Source organism: Quercus suber, unplaced genomic scaffold (genome assembly GCF_002906115.3).
Source record: "Quercus suber isolate HL8 unplaced genomic scaffold, Cork oak 2.0 scaffold_410, whole genome shotgun sequence".
Classification (NCBI taxonomy): domain Eukaryota; kingdom Viridiplantae; phylum Streptophyta; class Magnoliopsida; order Fagales; family Fagaceae; genus Quercus; species Quercus suber.
The window spans coordinates 599,415-613,017 of record NW_027069861.1 but is presented as its reverse complement, the minus strand read 5'-3'; the positions used below and the strand labels follow the sequence as shown (position 1 = coordinate 613,017).

Sequence of the window (13,603 nt, the reverse complement as noted above, 5' to 3'; positions counted from 1 at the left end):
TGAAACTATCTATAGTATGGGAGAAGTAACATCTGTAGTGCCTTTCTGAGCTTATCGAGAGCAGTGCTTGTGGATTTGGGCGTCCAGAGTGGGGATGGAGGTGGCCAGGACAGCCGTGTAAGTGATCTTCAGGGGATAGGCAATTATCGTCACACACCGACTGCTGTCCTTAACCTTGACCAGTCCATGTTAGCGGTAATACCCACGAAGGCAGATCGTGGCTCTCCTGGGTTCAGTTTATTGGCAGAGGGCAAAGTGGGTAATGCCAACCTGGGTTTGGGCGAGGTTGAGAATTTCTCCCCTTTGATGACTATCACTCCCCTTGGGCTGGCTTTGTCGGCTGAGCTGAACAGGGGAACTGAGGTTTTGGAGCTTGAGAATATGTTGGATATTTCTAATTGGGTGAGGCACAAAATTCGTAGTTTTAGTAAGCTGGCTGGGCTACCTTTGATTCAACATGAGAAGATGTGTATTGGGATGTTACAAAGGCTAGAGAGGGAGATGGAGGTTGCCAACCTGTTGCACAGGAAAGCTGCTGTTCATCGAAAATCTGCTATCTCTAAGGATAAAGGGAAGAGAGAGCGGAGGAATCTGATATCTTCAATTTAAGTATGATGGTAGGTAGAGTTTTGGCTGCCGTACAGAGCTAGTAGTAGGGAATTACCAGTTTTTATGAAGCTCAAAATGATTTCATGGAATGTTTGAAGTTTGAATGACTTTTGGAAACGGTTGGTACTACAAAATTTATTACGTGAGTGGAATTGTGATGTTGTCTACCTTCACGAAACTAAGCTTGCTGGCATGGATAGACAGATGGTTTGCAACCTGTGGAGTTGTCCGTATGTGGGTTGGGTGGCTTTAGATGCAGACCAGACAGCTGGTGGGGTTTTGATGATGTGGGATAGGAGGGTTTTAGAAAGGTTGGAGGTTATGGTGGGTTCCTTTTCCGTGTTGGTTCAGTGTCAGGGTGTGGGGGACGGTTTTATTTGGGCATGTTTGGGGTTTATGGCCCAAATGATAATAATGTAAGGGAGCAAATGTGGGATGAGCTGATTGGAATTCAGCAGTATTGGGATGTTCCATGGTGTTACATTGGGGATTTCAATATCGTTCGTTTCCCAAGAGAACGCTTGGGTGGTTCGCATCTTACACTGGCCAAGGAATAGTGACATCCGGAAAGCTGTTCACCATTGTTTGATGTGGTGTCTCTGGCAGGAAAGGAACACTAGAACTACTGATGGGTGTGAACGACTGATTGCGGATTTGAAACTCCAAGTTATCAGAACGCCATTCGAATGGATGCTGGCCACAAGGACATATCCTTTTTCTAATTTCTTGGATTGTATGGATCATTGTACTTTTTGATTTGCATTATGTTCTTCATCTAGTATACCCCCTTGTGTACTTGATGCATTTTTTCTACTAAAATGTATTGTTACTGATTAAAAAAATTATATGAACTTTCTAAAAAACAAAGACAAGCATACATAGCAAAACACAGTAAAGACAGAGGTTTGCAATTGATTAGAAAGACAATAAGGTTTAAAAAATAGGGTGAACCACTTTAACCTGAACAGATTCCCCTAAGGCAGCTCGAGCTTGCCCTCTCCGCTTCCATGCTTCACCAGCCGATGGATTTGACTCAATAGCCTAAAATATAAATCATAATAAAAAACTATTTAAACCTAAATGTCAAAATAGTTTTCAACAACACTCGATATTTATCATTCAAATACCTTTGTAAAATCAGCAATAGCAGCTTCTAGTTCTCGTTGAAATGCATATGCTGTCCCTCTTCCTATTAGTGCCTCAGGATAAGTGGGATCCTCTTTCAGTATCTGTGTATATAATATCAGGAATAGGAAATGGTTATTAAACTTATAATTAGGTCCCCCCCCCCAACCCCCCACCTCCCCCCCCCCCCCCTTCCCCCAAACAAAAAATAAAAAAGAAAAAAAAAAGTCCCAAGACATATCGTCAGATTGACTCATCAATTCCAAATTTTACCTGGTCAAAGATAGATATGGCATGAGCATATTTCCCTTCATTAACCTGCAAAAAGGAACCGAATACATGCTTTGAAAAACTTAGAATACAGTAAAAACAATAACTGCACTTAATTTTTGCTTCTTTTACGAAGTAGTGGTGTTAAACATACCTGTGCTATACCCCTTGATAGTCGAAAATCTACACTTATTGACTTGGTCTTGGAAATTCTAGCAACACAGAACTTTTTATTTTTCTTGGCTTCATCAATTATTTCATTATGTATTTCAGATTTAAAAGTTAACTTGCTGCTAGTTTCAGTTGTATTGCTTGGGCTGTTACAAATCGTAGATAACTTACTGCATGGTTCAGATGTATCGCTTAAGTCACTACATGAATCTGATTCATAACTCAATTTATCTACAATATCATGACTCTCAATCATTTGACCATCAAAATTTGTACTCTCTAAAGCTTTATCGCTGAATCCATTGTGTAGGTCAAAATTATTACTAGACCCACTGCAGAACTCAGATGAATCCCCTGAAGCACTGCATAATTTAGATTCATCACTCAATTTATTTTGATTCTTATAAGTGCCATTGCTATGAGGTCCCAATCCAGATGCAGACACAGATGACATAGACTCCATCCCATTGTTTTCATCTGAAATACTTCTTTCTTGTTTTGCAATTCTCAGAAGCTCTTCCAGCTCTAGCAATTGCTTCAGATCTGCAGACTGACGCACAGCATGCTCATAACCTTTGTCCCAAACCAAAAGAGCATCCTCTTTCCTTCCCAAAGCAGAAAATGCACGACCTAGATGAGAAATATAACTAGAATCAGTTTAAAAGAGAATGCACAAGCTCTAGATGTAAAACTATTACATACATAACTGCATCAGATTAAAATTATAAGAGGGATCAATAATATACAACCGCTGATTAACACAGTAAGACCTTCTCTAGTTGCATAGAGCAAAGGCTATGAGCATTTATGTGTCTTTTCTTTTCTTTTTTCCTATACGTAAATTTACTATCATTTTAATGTTTTACCTTCCTCATATTGAGGTACCAAGCTTTAATTTCAAACATATATTTAATGAAAAGAATGTTCAAAATGAAATTTTCTATGATATATATGCCCCTATTATTTCAAAATGAATTTTCATTTTTTATAATTTTTATTACCACCAAGAATTCAATTGACCCAAATAGATCACAGACACACCCCCAAAAAAAAAAAGGATATTTGGGGGCTATCCCATTGTGTCTCCTATGGACTATTTGGAGAGACAACAACAATTGCATCTCTGAGGGGGTGGAACATTCCATGCTAGACCTGAAGCGTGTTTTTTTGCATTCATTGCATGATTGGATGGCTGCAATGAGTGGTCTTTCCCTTTCTTCTCTTGTAGAGTAAACAGTAGAAGATAATCAACTTAACAAATTATTTATAAAGTGGTTGTACTTATTCTTACTTTTCTAATGTTTCTACCGCAACTATGGAACAAGAATTTTCAGTCATGAATATTGATAAACTCAAATTTTGCAACCAAAAAAAAAATATTTGATTTTTGAAATGAATCTTTGATTTTATACATTGAAAAGGAAATTACTGTAAAATTTAGTATAGAATTAATCATATACAATGTAAAGGATTTAAAAGAACGTTGAGTTCCATTTTGATTGATGATTGATATGAAATGCATGTAGACAGTTATCTTGCGTCTTTTCTTTTGTTCATATTTGTCAACACTAAATGCATGCTAGTTTTATGTTTCATATATTAATTTAGCTTTAAATCTTAGTATATTTTTTCTTCTCAGTCAAATATATGTCATGCTAACCATCAGCTTTGCATCACAGAGATTAAAGAGTAGCCTCGATAATTGTTGTTAACATCCAATTAAATCATGGAGAAAGTCAGTTATTAAATTTGAATTTTGTATAAAATCCACAGTACTTCACTCACGAACAACCCCTAAAGTGCCATAAACCCAAATCATGGTAAAAGAATGAAGAACCCAAACAGTATTTTTAACAAAACTAGCAATGCAATGCAAACAATCAGACAGGAAATCCGAGTGCAACTAATAATTAATAAACAAAATGCATTCTAATAAGTTAGTAACCCAAACAGCATTTTTAAGCCCTTGCTCCTTCCTATTAAACCCTAACATTTCTCACCTAGCACCGCATCAATTACTCACATTCGCCATGAAACCAATCCCAAATGCAACTACTTAGCTCACAGACAATGCCACAATTGCAGATAAAATTATTAACTAAATCCTCAATCAAATAATAGAAAACACATCAACTACAAAAAGTTTTAATTAGACTAACTAATTGAGGTCCTATCGACAATAATTAATTGGATTGTCGTAATTGAAGAATTGAGCGAAGAGAGACCTTTGAGAATGTAAGCTTGAAGAAGCGCAGGGTCGAGCTGAAGCGCCTTGTCACAGTCCTTAATCACATGCTTGTGGAGCTCCAATTGGCTGTAACAGAAAGCTCTATTGCTGAAACCAACATTCAAAAGCGAGAAATCAATCAGTCACCAAAAAAGATAATCAAAGAAATCGAAGATCGGCGAGGCTCGAAAATTTTTTTTGGAGAATTGCGCGTTGTACGAACCAGATGTCTTGGATGGCGAAAGACTGAGAGAGGAGCGAGTCGAGGACTCGGATAGCCTTGGACCAGTCCCGAGAGCTACAGAGCTTGGCGAGCTCGACTCGCTCCGAGATAGCTGAGCTGCCCATAAGTTGACGCGGACGAGTTGAGCTGAGTTGAGTGGAGTGGTGTGGTGGTCTCTATGTTTGGGTTCTTTTCTTCGTTTGAACGATTTCGAGAGAGAGCGAGAGCGAGAGAGAAAAAGAGAAACCGAATAAAAGTAGGGGTTAAACTTTAAAGAAGGTAAGAGGGGTAAAATTGGAAAATGGAAAATGCGTGGAAATTTATTGAGTTGAAAGTCGTGAACATCACTGAAATGGGAAATTGAGGAGGAAGGAGAGGGCTGAAATAAAGAAAGAAAAGAGAGATAGGATTTGGATTTGGGAGATGTGTTGTGCTTTACATACCTATTACACGTGTCGTAGAGCTTCAACTTGATTGGTTGTGCCTTGTGCGTTTCCTTTTTCTTTTTTTTCTTTTTTTTTTTTTTTGGAGATTGGGCGCTGCGTTTGATCCGTTGAGTCTCTGATTTTTTTTTTTTTTTTTTTTTTTTTTTTGTAACAGAAGGCTCTATTGCTGAAACCAACATTCAAAAGCGAGAAATCAATCAGTCACCAAAAAAGATAATCAAAGAAATCGAAGATCGGCGAGGCTCGAAAATTTTTTTGGAGAATTGCGCGTTGTACGAACCAGATGTCTTGGATGGCGAAAGACTGAGAGAGGAGCGAGTCGAGGACTCGGATAGCCTTGGACCAGTCCCGAGAGCTACAGAGCTTGGCGAGCTCGACTCGCTCCGAGATAGCTGAGCTGCCCATAAGTTGACGCGGACGAGTTGAGCTGAGTTGAGTGGAGTGGTGTGGTGGTCTCTATGTTTGGGTTCTTTTCTTCGTTTGAACGATTTCGAGAGAGAGCGAGAGAGAGAGAGAGAGAAAAAGAGAAACCGAATAAAAGTAGGGGTTAAACTTTAAAGAAGGTAAGAGGGGTAAAATTGGAAAATGGAAAATGCGTGGAAATTTATTAGAGTTGAAAGTCGTGAACATCACTGAAATGGGAAATTGAGGAGGAAGGAGAGGGCTGAAATAAAGAAAGAAAAGAGAGATAGGATTTGGATTTGGATTTGGGAGATGTGTTGTGCTTTACATACCTATTACACGTGTCGTAGAGCTTCAACTTGATTGGTTGTGCCTTGTGCGTTTCCTTCTTCTTCTTTTTTCTTTTTTTTTTTTTGGGAGATTGGGCGCTGCGTTTGATCCGTTGAGTCTCTGATTTTTGAAATTTTTTTTTTTTTTTGTCGACATTAATTTCAACGAAAGGTCACTCACAGAGTCACGGTGGTATGGTCCTACGCGGTCCTTCTTCTTCTTCTTCTTTATTTTTTTTTTCCCTTTTTAATTAATACATCTAAACAAATATTTTGTATCAAATAATACCACATCATTTATATTAAAATTCAATAAACGAAAGATATATATATATATAAAAATAACTACCTACTAATACATATCTTTCAATTGCGAGTATTCACATGTATAATGAAAAGATTGGTAGAATTTATATAGTTTTATTTAAAAATGACCTATATCACATCAATTCGTGTATAATTTTATAAAGGTGAAAAGTCACTTTTAGTCCCTACATTTTCAGCCGATTTCTATTTTAGTCCCTACATTTTATTTTTACCGCTTTTAATCCCGATTCTGAAACACGTTTTTCGTTTCAATCCTTGTCGTTACTCATTTAATAGAATTATCCTACGTAGCAAACGATCCAACAGTAAACACTGACATGTTCATTAAAATAATATTTAAAAAATTATTTACATTTTTATAAAAATGCCACATTAGCAATTTTAATTTTTAAAAAAAGCCACATCAGATAAAAATAATATAAAAATTTCTAACCTAATTATTTAAAAAAAAAAAAAGAAATTAGTTAAATTAATTTTTTTCTTTTTTTGGAAGAACGTGAAGAACTCAGAAAACACAAACACCCAAAAAAAAAAAAAAAAAACACAAAACACAAAACTCAAACCCAGGAAGATCGTCATTTGGCAAAGGAGAGCCTTTGGAGATGTGGTTAATCGTCGTTTTGAAGAACTAGTCGGCATTCAGAGAAGCGGTGTCGATGTAAAGGTTGATAGGGAGAATCAGGAAGATTGAGAGGAGAGCGATGGAAGAGAGTATGGCGAAGCTTCCGCCTTCGATTAGGAGGAACTGAGCGGCGTCGACGCCGCAACAAAGGCAGTTTCATTCACCGTCTTTGTGTGTGCTTGTGATTGGATCGTGTTTGATCCACCTCCGAACCTATGCTTTTGCTTGAATTCTGAGTGATCTGGTACTTTTTCTGTGTTTCCTTACGTCGCTGGGAGTTTTCTCCTGCCGAATTTTCCAACACTTTTTGATCGAATTGGTTTTCTCCTCCTTCTCACTTTAATAATATTTACTGTTTTTTTTTAATTATTTATTTTTAAAATTATTTGCTTTTTTTCTTTTTTCCTTTTGTAGTTTGATTTTTCTAACTGAGATCTTGATCTCTTGAGCTCCAGCTTGAGCTTGCTTTTCTAGGTCCATTTTCTTCCATTACTAATAAATCTGGGTTTGAGTTTTGTGTTTTTTTTTTTTCTTTTTTTGTGTTTTCTGAGTTCTTCATGTTCTTCCAAAAAAAGAAAAAAAATTAATTTAACTAATTTCTTTTCTTTTTTTAAAAAATAATTAGGTTAGAAATTTTTATTTGACGTGGCTTTTTTAAAAAATTAAATTGCTGATGTGGCATTTTTAAAAATGTAAATAATTTTTTTAATATTATTTTAATGAACACGTCAGCATTTACTGTTGGACTATTTGCCACATAGGATAATTTTGTTAAATGAGTAACGGTAGGAACTAAAACGAAAAGCATTTTTCAAAATAGGGACTAAAAGCGGTAAAAATAAAATGTAGAGACTAAAATGGGAATCGCCTGAAAATGTAGGGACTAAAAGTGGCTTTTCGCCTTTTATAAATTTACAAATTTGCTGCAATAACCTATATTAACACTATTAATTTTGTGGATTCCAATTAGGTCAACTAGTAAAGTCTCCAATGGTTGTATAAGAGATCTGGGGTTCAATCTCCACTTACACCAAAAACTGATTGTTGTCTTGGTCTAATGGTAAAGAGCTATCATCAAGAGCAGACGCTATAAATTGAAACTCTCAAAAAAAAAAAAACACTATTAATTTTGCATTTTATTTTTTATTTTTTTCTTTGCGTATCTTGAGGATGAAGAAAAAGAATGGATAGTGGTTGTTGACTATGAAAAAAGAGAAATAATTTAAAAAAAAAATTGATATTTTAATAAAATGTTGTATAAAATAGATAATTTGATGTTTTGAAAAGTGAGTATATAAAAAAAAAAAAAAGGTTCTTATGCTAAAATAAACAAGAATTTTTGCTCGAGCTGATGTCTTACTATTATTCCTTCCTTTTATATTCCTTAGAAATGCAATATAGGGGCTTCTTCGGTTGTCCATCTTCAAAACAAAAAGTAGTGGATCTTATTACAAAATTATTTGGTTATCTATTTTACTTTTCTTTTCTTCTTTTTTTAATTAATAAAATATTACTTAAATAATTTTTTAATGTTAAAGTCAATAATACAATTACGTTTTACGTATTTTAACGTAGCAGTCTTAACGGTAATGGATGGTGTAGGGATGAAGGGCCCAAATGTGGGTATTGGGTCATGGGCCGCACCCAAGGACATCAAATAATTCGAGGACAGGTAAATACTATAATGGTGGCATACAGGTTAATGGTCCGTGGAAGAAGTTTGGTCATAAGGGACTAGAAATGTTGTCCGAGGAGAAGTACCTCCTCAGCTAAATAGAGTAGAGGACAAAGGTCCAACCCTTCATCAAGAACAAGGCAACAGGTAATCATGCTGGCAAGGATAAACATCAGATAAGGATAAAACAAAAGAGAGTTGGGAAATATTTGGGAAGAAAGTTGTTACCACTGCATTGAATGCTCTGCAGCTAACCCCCTGAGCGCATTAATGTGGAGATGATACCTGAACAATAACATTCAGCCTTACAACTACCCACAAAGACTTCAGGAAAGTGATGATGGGACAAGTATCAAAGCCAGCAATCTGATCTACATGTGGAGGGCTGAGATGAAGTAAGGAAGGAGAATATAAAGGAGAAAAACCCCATTATAAGAGGGGGGGAGACAATCTAAGAAAAAATCACTGTAGACTCAAGAATTGTATCTTTGTATAATTCTAAGAGAAATATATAAGAACAACATTCCTCGAACTTGGCTAAGGAGAACTTTTCTTGTCAAAAACTGTTTATTTTATGCTTTCCAGTAACAACTAACTTATCATGAACATTGTCCACCTAACTCATTGAAAGTTCAATTTCAAGCCCACTCTCTACTAATTCATTGTTTTTGGCTCTTTGAGCCATTGACCTTTCATTTGGGTTTTGGGAGCAAATCTAGCCCTTACAGGCGGAATGACTTAAATGAGTGGGTTAGGTTAGCAAAGTTATACAATCAACGTAATAAATTTCAAACATAATGAACTAAAATAACAATCAAACAATTTTGCTGGGTGTATTATGTATATTGACTATTATTATTTACCTTCAACCTTTTAACGACACTTACATAACTATAAATTATGATCTTTTGAAATTCATAAAGGTAATTCTACTGTAAAACTTTTTAAATCATAATTAACTTATTTAAATTTCATCACACTGTATACATTTAAACAAATATTGACTATTATTATTTTAAAATCTATTTAAATTATTAATTATCTGACTTCATTTACAAAAACATGTTTAATTATTAATCAATCATCAATCTATATATATATATATATATATAAATAAGTAGTGACTTCATGCGGAAGAGCATAAAGTTTTGCCATATGACACACTGTGTGATGAGAATTGAAATATTCTTAAATCACATTAGAGATAAGAACAAATTTAAAAATATGAACTCTTTATTTCCTTTTGTAGGGGTCAAAACCCAATTAAAAAACACTATTTGGTCAAAACAGTAGGATTCATTGGTAACTAACTTGCACAATTTATTTATCACAAGAACAAGGTGGAAATTCCACAGTAGGAAGCTCAAACAACTTATTAAGAAAGTAGGATTATAGATGAGAAGGTTTGCGACACACAGATTTCTTTCCCGAGGTATGGCGAATCAGCATGGAAAGAAAGGAAATAAAAAATACAATCTCACTCTCTCTATCTATGTTACTCTTCTCTAAGTCTTTTTCTTGATATTTCTCAACTGCCTCTCTGTGGTAGCCTTCACCCCTTTTATAATAATTTTTCATTCCCTTATCTATCCAGCTAGCCTGCTCCTAGCCAAATTTTTTGGAGATACTTGTCACATCCTCCCTTGGTTCTCTTCCATTTTCATCATAAAACATGACTTTTGGAGGTTGTTTATACTATTCAGATTGTCCTATGTGTATTTAATGTGGAAGAGATTAGGTGGAGAACCTCTCATTAATGTGGAGGTTACGACCTCTGTGATTTTTATCCTTTCAGGAGGCTTCCCAAGATGGTCTTGGACCCTTGGTAGGAGTGTCACCTTGGCCAGAAAAATAAAAAGGGGTGGGATCGATCTCCCGTGGTACTTCTTTTGTTTATCGAGGGGTCACCCATGCTTACAATCTCAGAAAAGCGTCTCAAGTTGGCGACATGCTTGAAACTCCACGGGAATAGTCTTGGGAGGTTTCATGTTACTACTCATTGAAATGGGCTTGGCCCATTTCCTCAAGCACAATCTTCTAAGCATTTGGGCTTCGGCTCTGAATCAAGTTCACCCCCCCTAACACCTTTGGTTTAATGTTTCAAGACTACTTTTTGTTATATTTTATATTTAATGTTTAAGACTATTATTTGTTTCATTTGATTCAATATTTCAAGATTTTTCATCTTTCACTCACACAAAAAACTCTTTGCATTTCCATTCATCATTTTCACTTCTATTTCTTTATATACACATGCCTATAACCCTTCATGTCATCCCATCTCAAATATACTTAGACCAAAAACGATATCATTTACCTTCAACCTTTTAACGACACCTACATAACTCCAATACTAAAGTACCATTTTGATCCTAACCTGGATGAGTAGGCTATGACCAAGGAAGAGGGCTTGCATTTTTTATTCAGTGATGATAACTTACGATTTTGATGTTGAAGGCAGACTTTGTGGGTTTTATGAAGGTTATGATTTGCTTTAAGCCTTTGGGTGTTTGAGATTTTGGTTTGGAAAAATCATTGTTAGGTTCTAAGGTCTTAGGATTTTATGTATTTAGAACTCTAATTTGTAATGTTGGCAAACCATGATCAAAACATTGTATTTAGTTTTATTTAGACTTGCTCAAAGTTGGTTTAATATTGTAAAGTTGGAATCGAGTGGCTGCAGAAGTACTTGGGACTCTCGGCCTGGCTCGATCGATCGAAGAATAGACTCGATCGATCGAAAATCGCACAGGTTGAATTTTCTGCAGAATTTCCAACTCAGCCCTACTTCATTAAACGTTTAGGGTTTTATGTTTTTACCCTAGGTATATAAATAAAACCCTAGCCACGTTTTTGAAGGTTGTCCATATTGTATTGTTGCTCATACATTGCTGTTTTGTGTGAATCTCGTGTGAGATCTTTGAGGAGCTTTCCTTTACACAAAACTTAGGGTTTTCATGGTGGAGATTATTTCAACATCTTGAAGATCATTACTGTTGCAACCATTGGAACTTAAAAGAAAAGCAAGCGGGGAGCTTGTAGCTGATTGAAGAATTCAAGAAAGAAGTAGTCCGTGGATTCGGAGCCTGCGCGTGGTCGTGTCAGGAAGTTCTACTGGTGGGTAGCATTAGGAAGTCGAGCGGGGAGCTTGTAGTCCTTTTGTACGAACTTCAATTCTTTCATAGTGAATTCAGGTTAGCCTTGAGGATCGGTGGGTCAAATCCTCCCCAGGTTTTTACCGTGTGGTTTCCTGGGTGATCATATTTTGTGTTATTTATTTTCCGCTGCATTATATCTTGATATGATTGTTTGGATTGTTTTAACCTAGAATTGCTTAATTTGACTAAGTAACAACTTGGCTAATTAATCTAGGCTACGCAATCTGTGTGTTTTTAAGGGGTCTAAATTCCTGTCAATCATAAATGTAATTTTGTTTTAGAACTAAAGAAAAAGAAAAAGACATATTCAAATTGATTATTTATGAAGTTAGCTATTCTTTTAATTTTGTGTTATAACTCATAATTTATAGGTTTCTTTGTAGGTTATGCAGTATGAACCATAGTGATAAAAATAACAATTGATAATGATTTCAAATTATTTTTCGTTTTTTTAAAGGATACAGAAGCCCAACTAAAGACAATTAAATTTTTGATAAATGGATGTGGGTTTAGCCAATTTCTCTTTGTTCAATCACGTTCTCTTTATGTTGATACTTATAAATGATTTCCTTAATTTCATTGAGATAATGAATTCGGTGTTTGTGATAAGGTCTCCATATTTTCTTATGAGAATAGAGTGGTTAAGGAAGTATTTCGAAAGTTGCTTAAATTTATGTCATTTTAGGATATCAAAGTATTTTATACTTTAAATTCTTATTTATAGATTTCAAAATCATTTAATCAGTTTAAAAAATAAAATATATTTTTAACAGTAAATATTATAATATGTTAGAGCATTAGCATTAGGGGGGGGTATAAATACCCCTTAATTGCTATTTTACAAACTAGAGCCTTAAAAACCCCCCACATCGGAGTATGTAAACCCTTTTTTTTTCATCCTAGCTATAGTAAGTATGGGTATTTAGAACTGACCATAGCATGTATGTATCAATAAAATAATATTATTTTCTCCCTCCTCTATTACTTCTCGCTCTTTGACTCTTTCTTTTCTTCTTTTCTCACTCTCCGTCTCTGACTTTTCTCTCTTCTTCTCTCTCACTCTTCTTTCTTCTCTATTCTTTCTCCATCTCTGACTCTATTCTTTTCTTCTCTCTCACTTGCCACAGTGGATTGGAGGGGCTGTAGATTGGGTCTTGCGATTTGGGTGGTGTGCACTCGCCGTGGGTGTGCTCGTTGTTTGCTTGCTGTGGGTTTGCCGTGGGTGTGCTCACTGTTTGCTCATCGTGGATTTTGTCATGGGTTTGCTCGCCATGGGCCGTAGGTTTGCTTGCTGCCATGGGTCTAGGTTTGTTCGCTGTAGGTTTGGTTGTGTTTGCTGTGGGTTTGGGTTTTGCTCACAGTGGTGGAGACCATGGGTTGCTGGTCCTTTTTTTTTTTTTTTTTTTTTTGGTGTTGAATGTTGACGGTGGATTGTGGGTTGTTGGTGGTGATGGTGTCAGGTGTGTAGTGCAGCAGTGGTGGGCTGGTGGTGTCAGTAGATTTGTGTTGGTTCTTGTATAGAAAGAATGAGTGAGAAATAATAAATAAAAATAAAGAAATAGTAAATAAAGAGTAAAAAAAGAATATTTTACTGAAATAGTTAAATAATAGAAACTGGGATGTAGGGTGTATTGTAAAATGGGTTGGTATAATAAATAAAATAACTTTCTAGATGGTAAAATAAAGACTGGTTGACAAACCCGGATGCTAGTGCTCTTAGAGCATTTGCAGCAGTGGAACTATACCTAAATTTTTTTACCTTCTTGCTATAGTGCACATCTATAAATAAATGTGCACTGTAGCTAAAAGCTAAAAAAAAAAAAAAAAAAAATTGCATTCACATTACCTTTTTTTTTTATTATTATTCTTTCTGCATTTCATTCTCCTGTGTCTCTCTTCTCACTGCCTCTCTATCTCTTCTTTCTTCCTCCACAGACCCATCGCCGATCTGCACAAGCCCAACCGCCACAGACCCCTCTCTCCCCACTTTTCCTCTCTCACTTCTCAACTCGTCTCAAA

At 35.8% G+C, this 13,603-nt stretch overlaps 1 protein-coding gene across 1 annotated transcript in view; it reads right to left on the bottom strand.

The window, feature by feature from the left end:
• LOC111984750 (suppressor of RPS4-RLD 1) overlaps positions 1-4,987 on the bottom strand; it is a 35,481-nt gene extending 30,494 nt beyond the window's left edge. Inside the window, exons 1-6 of the mRNA XM_065761389.1 lie at positions 4,626-4,987; positions 4,401-4,510; positions 2,159-2,805; positions 2,008-2,052; positions 1,737-1,838; positions 1,570-1,650 (exon numbers count right to left, since the gene is read on the bottom strand). Coding sequence (XP_065617461.1) covers positions 1,570-1,650; positions 1,737-1,838; positions 2,008-2,052; positions 2,159-2,805; positions 4,401-4,510; positions 4,626-4,750 — 1,110 coding nt within the window. The 5' untranslated portion in view covers positions 4,751-4,987. The remainder of the gene's footprint in view (positions 1-1,569; positions 1,651-1,736; positions 1,839-2,007; positions 2,053-2,158; positions 2,806-4,400; positions 4,511-4,625) is intronic.
• Positions 4,988-13,603: the final 8,616 nt, after the last annotated feature.